The following is an 18,068-nucleotide window of genomic DNA, read 5'->3' as shown; positions in this document are numbered from 1 at the left end:
GGACCCACAGATTCCATTTCCTTCGCAAGGGGGAGACCCTGATAAAGTCTTAAAGGAGATGTCTGGGCCTTTTACATTGCTGGCCTATCCTTAGGGAAGAGTCAGGGGGCCATAAAAATCGGAACCCAGTGCCTGGACTGTCCGGCGGCTTTCGGACCCACTGCATAGAAATACATCAAGCTGTGACGCTCGGGTCTTCGAGCTGCCGGCCGGTCCTGGCACTGAATCCGGTCTCGATTTATATGACTCTTCCCTAAGGCTAGGTCATCAATGTCTGATGGGTGGGATCCGGCGCCCCCCGCTGATCAGCTGTTCCCGGTACTGACTAGAAGTCCTCAGTTGCCAAGTTGTACAGCCAGCTCTGTCAACTTTATAGGTCATGTCCATGTACTGCACATCCGCCCCATAAGGGTCTGCGCACGTGGAGTTTTTTTAAGGAGTCGTTGGGAGCGGGTCCTATTCATTTCTATTACAAAAAAAACAAAAAACCACTTTCTGTTGCAAAAATGCTCCAAATTAGGCAACGTCCAATCAAAAAGCTACAAAGAAAAAACCCTTTAAAAAAAAAAAACCCTCCAAAAAACACTTGAAGGGGTATTTATACGTGACGTCTTTTTCAGGCGGATTACACCTGAAAAAGCACCGCAAAGAAAACGAGCATAGCGCACAGCAATGCAAAAAACTAAATTTCCGGGCGTATGTTCAGTCCTTTGTTACTTCTTTTAGCTGCATCAGAAACTGCGAAGTGGATAAGAGAAGCAGCATCGTCATATTTCAGACAGCCCCTAGCATAAATTATAGAGAGAAAAAAAAAAAAAAAAGACACCAGCTGTTGAGCACTTGAAAAAGCGACGGCGAAACCTCGAGCAAAGTCGCTTCATTAAAAAAAAAAAAAAAAAAAAGTTTCACCTAGATAAAAACATTGGCGGTGCACCGTTGTCTTCTTAAAGACATTGTGTGATTGTACCCGAAAAACGGTTTCAGGAAACCCCAAACTCCTCCAAAAGCTATCCAAAAAATAAGTGGTTTTCATTAGAAATCCTTTGTTTTTTAACCTCCTGAAAAAAATTCCATGTGCTTGATTTTTATATTTTCATAGATTGCACATTTACAGACGTCGCGAGACTAAAATATTTTTTTAAAATTTTTTTTACTACTATGCTATGGCAACCCAATATTTCCACAGCAGGAGAAAAGTGATGGGCACCTCACCTGAATTGACGTATGTGTCAGGAAGAAGTTAAAGACTCGTTCTAGTTGGGGACCATTTTGTAGATTCGGCATTGGGACCCATGAATTAAAGTTACGCCCCTGGCTGTACTCGGCGTATAAGAGCCGTCATGGCTAATCTGGGAAAGGCCTATAACAACCAATCACACAACAGCTTTCATTTTGCCAGAGCAATGGAAGAAATGAAAGCTGCGCTCTGATTGGTTGTCTATTCTCCACCTCCTTGAGAAATCGGGAACAGGAAATTTTTCCCAAATCGACAATTTCCGTAAGGTTTCACCATGTTTCAGGAGATGCGCCGACTCTTTTGGGAGACTGAGAGGCCTCGCCTTTTATTTCTTTCCCAATAGACCAATCATCCAAAATAACCCAGAGAAGGATCCGTGCTCCATAACACAGATTGTTCTTTATTCGGCCGCTGATCCAGGACATATTATTGGAAAAATTTGCACAAAATTCAAGCGTCGATCACTTCTGACAATAAATTATAACACGATTATAGGCTTTCTGTACAGAAAACAGGCGCGGGCCATCACCTCACAAATTATACCATATATATTTATACAGACAGATACGGTAATTAGAAGAAATTCACATTTTTAAATAAAACGTCCTAATTCCTTCTCATCTTCATGATTCCTGCTTGCGGTCAGTGAATGGAAAAACTGCTGCGGTCAGTGAACGGAACGTTAAAGTGTAACTGTCATTTTAATTTTTATTTCATAAATCAATAGCACGCGTGAAAATGACCAACTCTGTAATAGATCTTATCAGAGAAATCTGCTTCTTCCGGCTCCTGGACTGATCTTTCATTTTCAAAATTCACCATGTAAAATAAGTGTTCAGTGAAGACAGACTGTTACATTACTGAGATAAGAGATAACAGTTGGTGCTTATAAAATTCTATGTAGAAAGGAGGGGTTCAACCTGCTGCTCCTCCCCATGTAGACAGGAGGGGGAAGAGTTCAGCCTTTAGCTCCTCCCCATGTAAACAGGAGGGAAAGAGTTAATTCTTTAGCTCCTCCCCATGTAGACAGGAGAGGAAGGGGTTCATCTTTAGCTCTTCCCCATGTTGACAGGAGGGAAAGAGTTCATTCTTTAGCTCTTCCCCATGTAGACAGGAGAGGAAGGGGTTCATCTTTAGCTCTTCCCCATGTAGACAGGAGGGGGAAGAGTTCATTCTTTAGCTCCTCCCCATGTAGACAGGAGGGGGAAGAGTTCATCTTTAGCTCCTCCCCATGTAGACAGGAGGGGAAAGAGTTCATTCTTTAGCTCCTCCCCATGTAGACAGGAGAGGAAGGGGTTCATCTTTAGCTCTTCCCCATGTAGACAGGAGGGGGAAGAGTTCATTCTTTAGCTCCTCCCCATGTAGACAGGAGGGGGAAGAGTTCATCTTTAGCTCTTCCCCATGTAGACAAGAGGGGAAAAGTTCAGCATTTAGCTCTTCCCCATGTAGACAGGAGGGGAAGAGTTCTGCCTTTAGCTCTTCCCCAAGTAAACAGGAGGGAAAGAGTTCATTCTTTAGCTCCTCCCCATGTAGACAGGAGAGGAAGGGGTTCATCTTTAGCTCTTCCCCATGTAGACAGGAGGGGAAGAATTCAGCCTTTAGCTCTTCCCCATGTAGACAGGAGGGGGAAGAGTTCAGACTTTAGCTCTTCCCCATGTAGACAGGATAGGAAGGGGTTCATCTTTAGCTCTTCCCCATGTAGACAGGAGAGGAAGGGGTTCATCTTTAGCTCTTCCCCATGTATACAGGAGGGGGAAGAGTTCAGCCTTTAGCTCTTCCCCATGTAGACAGGAGGGGGAAGAGTTTATCTTTAGCTCTTCCCCATGTAGACAGGAGGGGAAGAGTTCAGCCTTTAGCTCTTCCCCATGTAGACAGGATAGGAAGGGGTTCATCTTTAGCTCTTCCCCATGTAGACAAGAGGGGGAAGAGTTCAGCCTTTAGCTCCTCCCCAAGTAGACAGGAAGGGAAAGAGTTCAGCTTTAGCTCTTCCCAATGCAGACAGGAGGTGAAAGAGTGCTCCTCCTCATGTAGGCATGGGGGAAAAGAGTTCAGCCTTTACCTCCTCCCCATAGGGGCAGGAGTGGGAAGAGTTCAGCCTTTAGCTCCTCCCAATGTAGGCAGGAGGGTAAAGAGTTCAGCCTTTAGCTCCTCCCCTATACATAGAATATTATCAGCACCAACTGTCAGTAATAAAACAATATGTCTTCACCGAATACAGATTTTACTTGTAAATTGAGAATTTTGAAAATGAAAGCTCAGTCCTGGCAGATAAAGAAGCAGATTTCTCTGATAAGATATATTACAAAGTTACTTATTCTTACGTGTACTATTGATTTATGAAATAAATATGAAAAATGACGGTCACACTTTAAATCCATATGCTTTAACTAGGAGAGTATAAACCCAACCACATCGATATTAATCACTTTTTTCGATACTGGAAAATCCGATCATCCGTATATTACGGTAAGCAGCTTTACGCGAGGTAGTTTGTGGTCCCAACGGAAAATGGGCTGATAACAGGGAACAACAGATTTCATTAGACTGCCGGACAAAATTACATCTGTCAGTCAGTAGTTAGATATTCAGTCGCTGTCACAGCGCTCTTAAAGGGGCAGCAGCTCCTGTTTAACGGGATGCAGTTTTAGGGACCCTGACATAATGTGCATCACATGGTCGCCCTTTGATTTCATTGTCACAGACTGTTGGTCAGAATATGACCCTTCCGAGCTCGAACAGTACCTGAAAAAAAAAAACCAAAGAGGAGAATAAGAGACTACACATGCTTAAAGGGTCGTCTGGGATTATGATTTTGATGACTTTTTTTAAGGATAGGTCATCATTAATATCAGAGCGGTGGGGGTCCAAAAGCTGGCTGCCCCCCTCCAATCAGCTCTTAGCAGATCCTGGAAACCATAGCTCCATACACCAACTAGTGGCCGTTCTCAGGTACTGCAGCTCAGATCACTTCAATAGGAGCTGCACCGGAGCATGGCCACTACTTGGTATACGGGGCTGTCGTTTTCCAGCTATGTCCATCCCATCATCGCAGGACCTAAACCGGCTGATCGGTAGGAGGTCCATGTGTTGGACCACCACTTATCACAAGAATAGGTCATCAACATGGACAACGCCTGTAAACTTTAAAGATGCCTTGTCTTCTCTTCTTAATTATCTGGCTTAGTAATTATTTGTATTCTGCACAACATAACAATTCTGCAGCATATTTTTTCATAGAACTCAGTGTTGTGCCCCCCCCCCCTCTATTATTCCTCCTGTAAATGTATGAATAAATTGATGTTGATGCTATGACCAATACCCATATACCATGGCTGTACCCTCATTACCCCCAGAGCCATATACAGCTCTTAGAGATGGCCGCCAGCCAATTTTTTGCAAAGAAACCTCAGAAACCTGTGTGCTCTTTTGAAGCTTGTAATGCTGCAGTTGCCCCCCGTATAAAGTTATAATTGCCCCAGTGCCGCTTTGAAAAGTAGCAATGCCCCTTCAGGGCCACCTTAACAAGTAATAATACCCCGAGTGCTCCTTAAAAATTAATATGGTCCAGTATGACCCCATAAAAATCAGTAAAGCCCCCCAAAAAACAATAATTACTCTTATAGAAACTGATATAGTTAAAGGGGTAGTCCAGCCTTGGGGTACAAATTTGCAGGCACTCTATGTGACTGCAGACTTATGAATCCTGACAGCGCACAGTGTGCACGTTTTCAGGATTCTCCAGTGCTGGGAGCGAGTGCGTGACCGAAGATTTGCAGTCACGTGCCAACTAGACGTGTACGGCCTTGTTCAAAGTCTAGTTGGAATGTGGTCAGAAGAATGCAAATCTCATACTTGCGGTTACATGACTGCTGGCGCCAGAGAATCCTGACAGTGCACAGTGAGCGCGCTGTGAGGATTCACAAGTCTGCAGTCACCTGCTCCGTGTGTGTGGAAGGAGTCGGGAGGGATGGTGGTCAGAGGTGTATGGACCACCACTAGGACAATCTTGTGGGGGCTTAGTTTGGTTGGATATTCTATGTAATTGCCGCTTCGGGCCCCTACCTCGATGGTGATCAGTATGACGATCATCCACTCCAGTCGCAGGCCGTGTTTCTCACTTAAATGGTTTCTCATTAGATCCGTCAGTTCCGTACAGTGCTGCAGCTTTTCATTAATCACCTAAAAAAAAAATATAAATAAATAAAATCATTTTTTATAAATCCCCTGGCAGAGTTTTAATTATATGACGTCTTTCAAGAGACTATCGCCAAACCATTACCATGTGCCCTATAATTACAAATGGAGGGAAATAGAGGGGGAGCTTACCCTATATCATGCAGAAAGGAGAGCCGCTTATCAGCACAGATATCACTCGAGGCCCTTTTCTTAAATTCAACAGTATACCCCAATGGGGCGACATTTTTTAGGGGTTTGTCAGTGATTTTTTGGATGAACCGTTTAACTGGTAAAATTCTTACCACAAGGGGGAGCTTTGCAGCTTAGTGAAGACAGATTTATTATGGAGTTCAATGGGAACTGTAGAAATCCTTACTGAAGTGTATCTTGTATAGCAGAAGCTGGATGCACGCTCCCCGTATGTGCCGCTGCTAGATAACTCTGGCGGCAGCTTATCTTCCCAGAGAACGAAAGGATCGGGCAGTTTAAATCCAACATGCCCAATCTTTCCTTTATGCAGACATCTGCCGTCAAGGAGAGGAAGGCGGCCTCCACACCCATTAGATTGATGCCAGTCCTGCCCAAACTAGCAGACATTAATATAACATGTATGGCTGGTTTATGTCTGGTAATGCTCCGATGTAGGATATACCACATAAAGTGCAGTACAGAAGAATGACCACTACACCATGATGGCGCTGTGATGTCGTGGACTCTGTTTACTTCCGGACACCACATCAGCTGCAAACAGGAGTGTCGGGTGTTGGACCCTTACCGATCTGACTCCCTATGGACAGGTCAACAATATCTATGTCCTAGGAGTGAATAAAATTGCACCTTGACTCTGCGGTTAATACTGAGGAATTGACAAGTTTTATCGTAGAGGTGCTCAAGATTTTCTCTATCCCAGTAGAAATCAGGGGTCATGAGGAGGTCCGAGCTTAGGTTTATACGATGTCTGAAAAATAAGATTACAACTACATTACTAATACCACCATATGCATGATGCATGTTCCCGTCAAGGAGGAAGTAATGTATATGGAGCACATAAGCACATACAGCTGGATCTACCCACATACACGGTAGAGGCACATTGTAGAGTGCATAAATAAAGTTACCATACAGTACACATGAAAAACGCTGCAATACTGTGCACAAAACAAAAAGCACCATACAATACATATAAATAGCTCTGCAATACTGTACACAAAACTGAAAGCACCATATAATACACATAAATAACCCTGCAATACTGTACACAAAACTGAAAGCACCATATAATACACATAAATAACCCTGAAATACGGTACACAAAACTGAAAGCACCATATAATACATATAAATAACCCTGCAATACTGTACACAAAACTGAAAGCACCATATAATACATATAAATAACCCTGCAATACTGTACACAAAACTGAAAGCACCATATAATACACATAAATAACACTGCAATACTGTACACAAAACTGAAAGCACCATATAATACATATAAATAACCCTGCAATACTGTACACAAAACTGAAAGCACCATATAATACATATAAGTAACCCTGCAATACTGTACACAAAACTGAAAGCACCATATAATACACATAAATAACACTGCAATACTGTACGAAAAACTGAAAGCACCATATAATACATATAACACACATAAATAACACCGCAACACCCTACACAAAACTAAAAGCACCATATAAATCACATAAATAACAATGCAACACCCTAGACAAAACTGAAAGCACCATATAATACACATAAATAACAATGCAACACCCTACACAAAACTGAAAGCATCATATAATACACATAAATAACACTGCAATACTGTACCCAAAATTGAAACACCATATAATATACATAGCACTGCAATATTGTACACAAAACTAAAGGCACCATAAAAGGAGGCATACATAAAATCATGCTGTTCACAAAACTTAAAAGCACCATATAATACACATAAATGACACTGCCAAATTGTACACAAAATGAAAAGCACCATAAGGTACACAAACTATATAGCCATACTGTGCACAAAATGAAAAGAATCATATAATACACATAAATAACACCGCAATACTGTACACAAAACTAAAAGCAACATACAGTACACATAAATGATATTGCCATACTGTAAATTAATTTACCTTAGAGCAAAGAGCTCCCCGATTTTCTGCATGACGTCGGCGTGAGATAGTTTTAGTTTTTTTCTGGCTTTTAGCATCTGAAAGAAGAATTCAATGATATGGAGACCCGTGGCATGCGTTGGTGGGTAGGAGGGAAGGCGCATGAATGGCTGACCTCTGGGATAGATTGGATGGACTCCACAAAAGTATCCAGCGTCGACTCCCACATGGCCAGCTTCACTGCGGAACAAGAGACACCATGACCAAACCCTGTGGGTTCACCCTGACCTGATCCTAAGAGTCTATGCTCAGAGACCACAGGACGACTGCACCTGTACATGTGCGCCATCAAAACCTGGAGCAGGCCATTAAACAAACACAGGCTCCAGTCCTCTCAGAAAACGAATAAAAAAGGTAAAAAATATATATATTGTCCAAACTGATAAAATATACATTAAAAAAAGCTCGGTGTAACCTTTCGCCAAAAAAAAAAAAAAAAAGCCAAATATGTGGACCAGAGGTCGGAAAGTTTCTAATTTGACAGATTGGGGAGATGGGAGGTGGCTATTAACCCATTAACTGCCAAGAACTAAAACTCTGATCTTAGCTGTTTAACCCTAAATTCGCCGATAGGTGAAAAGGGATTGGATTCATGAGCCTACCCCATTAAAGGGGCATTCCGACTCCGCATAGTGATACCTGATATTTGCATGGCTGCATGCCGTGATGTCACCGGCCCCCTTCACATCCTGATGTGGACATGTAATACCCCTTTAAAAGCTAATTTAAAGGGGTACTTCCCAGCTCATAAACTGATGTCATATCCCAAATTAAGGGGCACAACTGTGTCCCTTTCACCATTTTCCCTGCAGAGCAGCGCTCTTGGCCTGCCTCTGGCAAGGGTTCTATAAAAACCCCAAAAATCCCTTTAAATCAGATGGAACGTACCGGACAGGCAAAGTGCATTGGAGAAGGCAAATTTCTGTAGAATGAGCTCATCTGCCTCCAGCTGGGGGTCCAGCACGATTTGTCCTTTCACGAGTCTTGTGTGACCCCTGAGAAAAGAATACGCACAATGACCCCGATATGCCCAGTACCGGTACCGTCCAGCGGAGGACGCCACGCAACTCACTCTCCAAAATTATAGTTTATCTCCTCGTTCTCCCAGTGAACCAGCGCCACCTCGTACGGCTGAATTTCATGACCCTCCAAAATCCGCATCACGTGTTTCATCTGGAATCCGGAAACACACACGTTAGAAAAAAAATGAAGCCGCATCATAAATATATCAATACGGACGACCCCCCCGCTGCTAGGACCCCCACCAATCTCTAAAATGGGGGTTCCTGAGTCCTCCCCTCCTCCGTGACCAGCAATTGTCATTTTGTCCTATACATGGACAACCCCTTTAAGAAAAAAAAAAAAACATAAACGAGGTTACTTACAGTTCTTTCTTCTATGTTCCAAAAGACGACGGCCCCTTCCCTGTATAAAAAAGGGGCGACGATGACCAATATTTATGCAAATCCCTTTAATACAGCATCTGATAATCCGAAAATAAATACAAGATGGCGGAGCCTTGGTATCTATGGTGAGGTTAAAGGACACGTCCATCTTTGAAACCATTTTTTTTAAATTAATTGCTATGTCTTTCCATTCCTCCTACACAAGCCTATGTGTCTCCATGGTAACAGACTACAAACAGGCCTTCTGTAGTCAGGTCTCACAGTCTTACTCCTTGTAGGCCTCACTCACACACCATTTTTTCCAGGGACAGCACACAGATGCTATGGCTGTTCTTTTTTTTTTTTAGGAGGGGGTTTGCTTTCTATTCGGGTCCATTTTGGGTGCGGGGTGGGGCGAACTCATCCATTCACGTGAATGAGCCGTTGTAAAAAATGAAACACAAAATGGACGCCATTTGTGTGCTGTCCTTTTTTCATAGGGAAATCTGATGTGTTTGTTTTTTTTTTTTGTATATGAGAAGAAACGATGACTAAAAAAAAACCCATAAAATGTGTTTGTAAGGTCTAAATCTGCCTCGTAGTTGTCATCATAGTAACAGACTACATTGGGTCTGTGTGTAGTCTGTTACCATGGAGACAGAGGCCTACACAGGGGATGAAGGCAGAAAACGATAGATTTTGAAGTTGCTTGACTATTTCACCCCCACCAAAAAAAAATTTGTCTGTGAATGCAGACGACGTTGGACGCGGGCCTAAACACTTCTGTCAGGCACCTCGGGCCCACGTGCCCAGACGGGACTTTGCCCGGCTGCCATTTAGACGGTGTGTTAATCTGCTTGTGAAAATCAAATAATCACAGACTCCTCCAAAGTTCTGATCTGGAAAAAAAAATAACAGTTAAAGGGGTTGTCTGCTTCGGACAACCCCTTTAATATGCCGACTTTAACAGAAGGATGGAGAAAGCGACACTTTTTTGGGCACAATAGGATCTAAAATGTGAATAAAAAATAAATAAAAAATAAAAAAATAATAATCATAATTAAAAGTTTTATTAAAAAAAAAATTATTAGACGGGTCTAATTTTTCCTGCACTTGTACCACAGCCCTTGGGGTCCTTCACTGCATGGTCAGTAAAAAAGGGAACGGTGGGGACCCTAGAGGCCAACAGGTGAGACTGGGAGGCAATGCCAAATGTTGTAGCACTAGGATGCACCATGAGTTTATGATCGATAAGGGTCTGACCTGTGGGACCCTCAACCATCCCCAAGAATGAAGGGGCCTGAGAAGATGTGGAAGTCCTAAAGGTAACGTCCCCATTGTAGCGACATGAAAGCACGACTTTAAACCCTTCCTGCCAAAATCTGAGAAATATAGAAAAATAACAGATTTAAAGGGGTATTCCCTTCTCCAAGATCCTACCCCAATATGCAGTAGGTGTAATAATAATAATATTCGCAACTACCTCCAATTAAAAATGTAGTATAGTTCTTCTGATAAGCAATGTCGCTTACCCCATGTAAGGGCATTGCAGTAGCTTAGGTATCCATCCACTAACAACTAACTGTCACTATATACAGTGGGGAAAAAAAGTATTTAGTCAGTCAGCAATAGTGCAAGTTCCACCACTTAAAAAGATGAGAGGCGTCTGTAATTTACATCATAGGTAGACCTCAACTATGGGAGACAAACTGAGAAAAAAAAATCCAGAAAATCACATTGTCTGTTTTTTTTTTCATTTTATTTGCATATTATGGTGGAAAATAAGTATTTGGTCAGAAACAAGCAATCAAGATTTCTGGCTCTCACAGACCTGTAACTTCTTCTTTAAGAGTCTCCTCTTTCCTCCACTCATTACCTGTAGTAATGGCACCTGTTTAAACTTGTTATCAGTATAAAAAGACACCTGTGCACACCCTCAAACAGTCTGACTCCAAACTCCACTATGGTGAAGACCAAAGAGCTGTCAAAGGACACCAGAAACAAAATTGTAGCCCTGCACCAGGCTGGGAAGATTGAATCTGCAATAGCCAACCAGCTTGGAGTGAAGAAATCAACTGTGGGAGCAATAATTAGAAAATGGAAGACATACAAGACCACTGATAATCTCCCTCGATCTGGTGCTCCACGCAAAATCCCACCCCGTGGGGTCAGAATGATCACAAGAACGGTGAGCAAAAATGCCAGAACCACGCGGGGGGACCTAGTGAATGAACTGCAGAGAGCTGGGACCAATGTAACAAGGCCTACCATAAGTAACACACTACGCCACCATGGACTCAGATCCTGCAGTGCCAGACGTGTCCCACTGCTTAAGCCTGTACATGTCCGGGCCCGTCTGAAGTTTGCTAGAGAGCATTTGGATGATCCAGAGGAGTTTTGGGAGAATGTCCTATGGTCTGATGAAACCAAACTGGAACTGTTTGGTAGAAACACAACTTGTCGTGTTTGGAGGAAAAAGAATACTGAGTTGCATCCATCAAACACCATACCTACTGTAAAGCATGGTGGTGGAAACATCATGCTTTGGGGCTGTTTCTCTGCAAAGGGGCCAGGACGACTGATCCGGGTACATGAAAGAATGAATGGGGCCATGTATCGTGAGATTTTGAGTGCAAACCTCCTTCCATCAGCAAGGGCATTGAAGATGAAACGTAGCTGGGTCTTTCAACATGACAATGATCCAAAGCACACCGCCAGGGCAACGAAGGAGTGGCTTCGTAAGAAGCATTTCAAGGTCCTGGAGTGTCCTAGCCAGTCTCCAGATCTCAACCCTATAGAAAACCTTTGGAGGGAGTTGAAAGTCCGTGTTGCCAAGCGAAAAGCCAAAAACATCACTGCTCTAGAGGAGATCTGCATGGAGGAATGGGCCAACATACCAACAACAGTGTGCGGCAACCTTGTGAAGACTTACAGAAAACGTTTGACCTCTGTCATTGCCAACAAAGGATATATCACAAAGTATTGAGATGAAATTTTGTTTCTGACCAAATACTTATTTTCCACCATAATATGCAAATAAAATGAAAAAAAAAAAACAGACAATGTGATTTTCTGGATTTTTTTTTCTCAGTTTGTCTCCCATAGTTGAGGTCTACCTATGATGTAAATTACAGACGCCTCTCATCTTTTTAAGTGGTGGAACTTGCACTATTGCTGACTGACTAAATACTTTTTTGCCCCACTGTAAGTTGTCATAACCATGCATGTCTAAGCTACAGCAATGCCCTGCACATGGGGTAAGCGACATCACTAATCAGAAGAACTATACTACATTTCTAATTGTAGGTAATTGCTAATATTATTATTACAACTACTACATATTGGGATAGGATCTTGATGGGAAAACCCCTTTAAAGTCCGATTTGTTGACTTTTTTGCGTCAAATTCTTAAAAATGTTGTACAAGGTTGAAGAATTTTGTGCAAAATCAAAAATTCTCTTTATTTTTGCCATAGACTCTTTTGTAGTGCAAAAAGTCAGGTTCAGATGAGCGTAAAAAAAAAAAAAACCCACTGTGGGGTGGAACAGAGAACACCAGCAAAGGTTAAAAAAAGGGGGTTAGGAAGAGAATAGTATGAACCTATCATCACAGTAGCAGCATCACTGTATAGGTGCTTTTCCCCCAATAAAAACAATACCTTTTATGTAGAAATCCAATGTGCCAATCATGAGAAATCTAGAGCAGAAGTCATATGCAAATAAATCTGTAAGTGCACTGGGGGCGTGTCTATGCACTTGGTCTCAGTGCACTTCCAGCCTCATTTGCATATGACTTCTACTCTAGATTTCTCATGATTGGCTCATCGGATTTCTACAAAAAAGGTATCGTTTTTATTGGGGGAAAAGCGCCGATAAGTCCTTCTATATGTAAAACCTGCTGTCAGGTTCCCTTTAACTGTAAGAATTTTGTGAAATCTGACCACAACTCTTAGAGAAAAGTTAATATCAACCAGGGGAACTAATAAATCACTAGTATTACCTGAAGAAAAATATCACTCCCGCGTCCTGCTCCTTACAGACGTTCTCCACTCCGATCAGTAACACATTGGAGGCGTCTGTAAAAAGGTGAAAAGTAATAGAAGTATTACAGTTCGAGGTGTTAACACGATCAAGGATCTTTCAAAAACTGCTTGAAATGTGTAAAAATCAGCAAACAGTGAAGGAAATTCATTTAGGCAGCTGCAATACCAGATGCCACCATTTACAAGAGTGGTGCTGTTTCAGTGGGAGAAGTTAAAAAAAAGCAGACTGCGCCTTTAAGAGAACAGGCGTTCTCCAAGGTTGAGGGTAATGAGGATGGACGTTTTTATGAGATATGGGGTCCCTTTAAAGTAGTAAAGCATGGCTATTTAAAAAAAAAATAAACAACAGCGCCACATATGACTACTGGCTGTGTGTGGTATTGCAGCTCAACCTGTTTTTCAACGAAGCTGAGCTGCAATACCATACATGACCTTTAGACAGGTGCGGCGCTGTTTCAGCCAGGATTCTCAAGTCCAGTACAAGTGTGAAATAGGGAAAAATAAAATTAAGGATTACCCCTTGGTAAGCTCGGCAGCTCGTTGTATCCATGTGATGCCAGATCGTGGCACAGGGTTCCAAGGTGAAACTCATCGGCTGTTGCAAAGGCCACGCACTGCATCAGATCCTGTGCGGCGTAAGTCACGGAGGAAAAGAAGAATAAGTCAGGACTGGAGGACCGAATACAAAGAGTAAGGCTGTGTGCACACGCTGCGGAATCTGCTGCAGATTGATCCGCGCGGATTTTCAAAATCACAGATAAATCCGCAGGTCAAAAGACCTACGGTTTATCTGCGGTTTATCTGCGGATTATCCTGCGGTTTTACCATCTCCACAATGGAGGAGATGGTAAACCGCTGCGGAATCCGCAGAAAGAATTGACATGTCAATTCTTTCTGCGGTTTAGAAACCGCAGAAAATCCGCACGGAAAATTCCGCAGCATCTGCACTGCGGTTTCCATTTCCCATAGGGAATAATGGTACTGCGGATCCGCAGCAGAATCCACAGCGTGTGCACACACCGTAAAGTGTATGTTTCTGGGTAAGCTGGGGGGCTGCTGTGGCTAGTCACCCAACCTCTGTAGACTCCTGTATAGCAAATCTGACACATTGGTTTGGCAAATTGCTAAGTGACGCCCTGTGTGGTGCCCTCTGTCAGCGACCCCCGCATACAGTGTCCTACCATATTATCAGCATCATACAGAATGGCACCCAAATACAATACCACATGCCGATCAAATAACAGCGCCTGCTATACAAAGCCACGGCTGTACAAAGCCACAGCTGTACAAAGCCACGAATGTACAAAGCCACGAATGTACAAAGCCACGGCTGTACAAAGCCACGGCTGTACAAAGCCACGAATAGACAAAGCCACGAATAGACAAAGCCACGAATGTACAAAGCCACGAATGTACAAAGCCACGAATGTACAAAGCCACGAATGTACAAAGCCACGAATGTACAAAGCCACGGCTGTACAAAGCCACGATTATACAAAGCCACGAATGTACAAAGCCACGAATAGACAAAGCCACAGAAAATCAAAGCCACGGATAACAAGCCACGAATGTACAAAGTCACGGAAAGTCAAAGCCACGGATGTACAAAGCCACTGATGTACAAAGCCACTGATGTACAAAGCCACGGCACAACTAATGGACTGTACAGTGCTCAGAATAGTGCCTTACATGAGACCCCAAAAAGAATACAGACCACAAACTGGTCCTCCAAAACAAAGATAAAGACCCCATACTAGATCTCTATTTACAGACCCCACATCAGATCCGTTTATACAGTAGATCCTACACAAGACCCCACATCACATCCCTGCATTTACCTACCCCAGGCCAGACCCCCTCTACTTACAGATCCCAAACTAGACCCCCTCTGTTTATGAACCCTCGGTTTCCTGTCTCCAAACCACACTACTCTGTTTAGACCACACCACTCTCTTCGCAGACCGCAGACCAGCCCCCTCTGCTTACAGACCCCACATTAAACCACATTTCATTACAGACCCCAAACCTGACCCTTTCTGCTTACAGATCCCACATTAGACCACATTCAATTACAGACCCCAGACCAGACCCTCTATATTTACAGATCCCATAGTAGACCACCTGTGATTACAGACCCCAGGCCAGACCCTCTTCCTCTGCTTACAGATCCCACTCTAGACCACCTTTGACTATAGACCCCAAACCAGGCCCTCTATGTTTTATTTACAGATCCCATACTATACCACCTTTTTACAAATCTCTGTTCAAAGACTCCAGACCAGACCCCTTTTGTTTACAACTCCCAGAACATGCCCCTCTATTCACAGATCCTCAAACCATCAGCCTCTACTTACAGACCCCAGACCAGAACCCCCCTATATTTACAGATCCCACACTAGCCTCCCTGTTTACAAATCCCCTCCGTTCAGAAACTCCAGACCAGACCCCTCTGTTTGCAGCCCCCAAAAGCTATCCAGCATACACTGCCTGGGAATAAGTTTAGTCTTGGAGGCTCTCATCTCTTTGATGGTTCTACTCTCTACAGCTGGAGCCACATGGAACTGCGGAACATTTCTTAGGCAGAATTTCTGAAATTCTAGCTTCCTCTGTGGCACAAGTGTAAGGTAATGATGGCCACAGAACCAAGAGGGTGCACTTACATGGAGGGTCAGCTACTTGCCTTTCCTTGCTCCTGCGCTCCACTCTGCTTAAGCTACTTGCCGTTCCTTACTCCTGAGCTCCCCTCTGCTTCAGCTACTCACCATTTCTTACTCCTGAGCTCCCCTTTGCTTCAGCGACTCACAGTTCCATGCTCCTGAGCTCCCCTCTGCTCTAGCTACTCGCCTTTCCTTACTCCTGAGCTCCCCTCTGCTTCAGCTACTTGCCTTTCCTTACTCCTGAGCTCAACTTTGCTTCAGTTACTCGGATTTCCTTGCTCCTGAGCTTCCCTCTGCTTCAGCTACCCACCTTTACTTCCTCTTGAGCCCCCCTCTGCTTCAGCTACTCGCTTCTTCTTGCTCCTGAGCTCCCCTCTGCTTCAGCTACTCGCTTTTTCTTGCTCCTGAGCTCCCCTCTTCTTCAGCTACTCGCCTTTTCTTGCTCCTGAGCTCCCTTCTGCTTCAGCTACTCGTCTTTCTTTGCTCCTGAGCTTCCCTCTGCTTAATGATGGAGAATACCAGTGCCGCGGATAGGAAGCTACCAACTCTTCCGGCAGTCCACCATTTTTCCAGGACAATCGGTAAATATGATTTAACCCCCCGTACACGAAGGTACAACACAAAAACTATAATGTGGAACAATACCTCGGTCTTCGACAGGAAAGGCAGGTTGGATCTGGATGGCTGCTTGGTTCGGGATGACTTCAGGGGTCTCTTAGAGACCACCGGCCCTGGTACGGTCTGTTTGGAGGCTGATGCCGAATATAATCTACTTGTGGATGATGCGACATGATGGCGGCTCCAGCATTTACTGCATGGAAAAGCCTTAGAAGAAGAACTCTGTGCGATGTAGCGGTGTCGGTGCTTTATAGTGAGAGCAGGGGGTGTGTGTACAGCCGGCGCATGTACAGCCGGTATACCACTAGTCCTCCCACAGCTCATTCTGGTGAGGAGTCTGCAGTGGACGTCCACGTTTGGTGGTTTACTAGTCCGACACATCTGTGCTACAAGATTCGGCGTCTTCCTTAGTAGCCAACTCATGATATGCCTCTGATCTGAAAAAAAAAAAAAGAGTAGGGGATAAAGCTGGAACCTCATGAGCCTTAATGATGCCGTCATTCCATGAAAGTCTACTGGAGCAACAGCAACCAGTGACGTGAAGGATGGGGGGGGGGTAGATAATTATTGGTTGGACCGCCACAGGTCTACCTCGTGGATAGGTGATGAGTAATACCTGGAATAAAACTTTAATCCATAACCAAAGTTTTTAAAAAAACTTTTCATGTGCTAAAGCCACTATTCAGTAATGTTAATATAGAGGGGCCTGGGCATCCATGTTTAAGTTAATATGCAAATGAGGCTGAAGAGCTATGGTAGATCTGAAGCCTCCGTCACTCCAGCTCTATTCCCTACCCTGTGCTGCCTTCTCCTGCTTCACTTAGAGTTTCTTTGCCTGAAGTCATACAACACAGAGGCTGCCAGTCAAGCGTAAGAGGGAATAGAGCTGGAGTGACAGTGGCTTCAGATCTACCATAGCTCTTAAGCCTCATTTGCATATTAACTCAAATGTGAATTTCTCAGTTTTACAAACTCTTTGCAATTTTTTTCTCACTTTAACAAGGTGAGACACCAGGGCTGGCGTTAGGGGGAGGAAAAGTGGGCAATTGCCCAGGGCATCACTCCGGCGACATTGATGTCGGATCCGACAGTGATGTCATTTGCTTTTTGCCATCCCTCCATCGTCCCAGGTCCCAAAACGTTGCAGAATATTCCAAAATACGATGGTTTAGGTGCTTACATAGATTATTATACACGTCGGTCTATGACAGGACCCCTTCTCCGGGGGGGAATATGGGCATACCTGACATGTTACGGTGGTTTCCGTGGCTTATTCTCAGTGTTTAGGGTTAATAGAGGACAGTAACTCATTGGAGGTCCCTAAAAAAAAATTGCATGGAAGAAAAGAGCTTAAAAAACCCACATTTTTAACTCTTCGAGGGGGTGTCATCTCGGTTAATAATTTCACGGTTAAATGACCGTGCGCTCCTATGGGCTCAAGACCAATGAAATTCCACCATAAATTCTTTATCTTCTTCATTTGCAGGCTGTAAGGGCAGAGGTAAAGGATCGCGCCCCTAATGCCGCGCAGCAAGGGATCGAACCTGCGACCTTCACCGCCCGAGACGCAGCACTTACCTGCACGAGGGAGACCCCGCCCACTGACTGACATAAAGCCCCGCCCTCAGCGTTCACTCCTGTTGGCTATGGCTGCCTCCCTCTAGTTGTCGAGTCTTGTTATTGGCAGAGGCAGATTCGATGACTGCAGATACTGAGTACAACCTTCACTTCAAATTTTATAAAGGAAAGTGATTGAATACA

The 18,068-nt window shown here is 43.8% G+C and overlaps 1 protein-coding gene across 4 annotated transcripts; it reads right to left on the bottom strand.

Moving 5' to 3' along the window:
* Nucleotides 1-1,617: 1,617 nt before the first annotated feature.
* Nucleotides 1,618-18,056, bottom strand: RMND1 (required for meiotic nuclear division 1 homolog). Of its 4 annotated transcripts, XM_073567787.1 has the most exons (13): nt 17,886-18,011; nt 17,551-17,627; nt 16,335-16,744; nt 13,550-13,658; nt 12,990-13,065; nt 8,991-9,030; nt 8,678-8,778; nt 8,494-8,600; nt 7,721-7,785; nt 7,567-7,643; nt 6,251-6,371; nt 5,300-5,416; nt 1,618-3,979 (listed from the first exon to the last, which is right to left on the bottom strand). In XM_073567787.1, exons 2-13 carry the CDS (start codon nt 17,555-17,557, stop codon nt 3,947-3,949), a joined length of 1,263 nt encoding a protein of 420 aa, XP_073423888.1. In that variant the 5' UTR covers nt 17,558-17,627; nt 17,886-18,011; the 3' UTR covers nt 1,618-3,946. The 4 variants fall into 4 exon arrangements, 3 of the variants coding, with proteins under 3 accessions (XP_073423888.1, XP_073423887.1, XP_073423889.1); XM_073567786.1 differs by lacking the exon at nt 17,551-17,627 and having other exon boundaries at nt 17,886-18,056; XM_073567788.1 differs by lacking the exons at nt 17,551-17,627; nt 17,886-18,011 and adding an exon at nt 17,671-17,876.
* Nucleotides 18,057-18,068: the final 12 nt, after the last annotated feature.

This window comes from Dendrobates tinctorius, unplaced genomic scaffold, assembly GCF_039654945.1.
Source record: "Dendrobates tinctorius isolate UK_male_01 unplaced genomic scaffold, ASM3965494v1 ptg000020l, whole genome shotgun sequence".
NCBI lineage: Eukaryota > Metazoa > Chordata > Amphibia > Anura > Dendrobatidae > Dendrobates > Dendrobates tinctorius.
Note: the sequence above shows the minus strand (reverse complement) of the source record. Positions and strands in the feature narration are given on the sequence as shown.

Bases quoted from the DNA above. Each gene is read 5' to 3' on its own strand.
- RMND1 (XM_073567786.1), bottom strand. From the start codon at position 17,919: ATGTCAGTCAGTGGGCGGGGTCTCCCTCGTGCAG. The intron at 8,779-8,990 runs GTAAGTAACCTC...TCCGGATTCCAG, and splicing joins GGAACATAGAAGAAAGAACT to ATGAAACACGTGATGCGGAT. The intron at 7,644-7,720 runs GTCAGCCATTCA...TTCTTCTTTCAG, and splicing joins CCATCCAATCTATCCCAGAG to ATGCTAAAAGCCAGAAAAAA.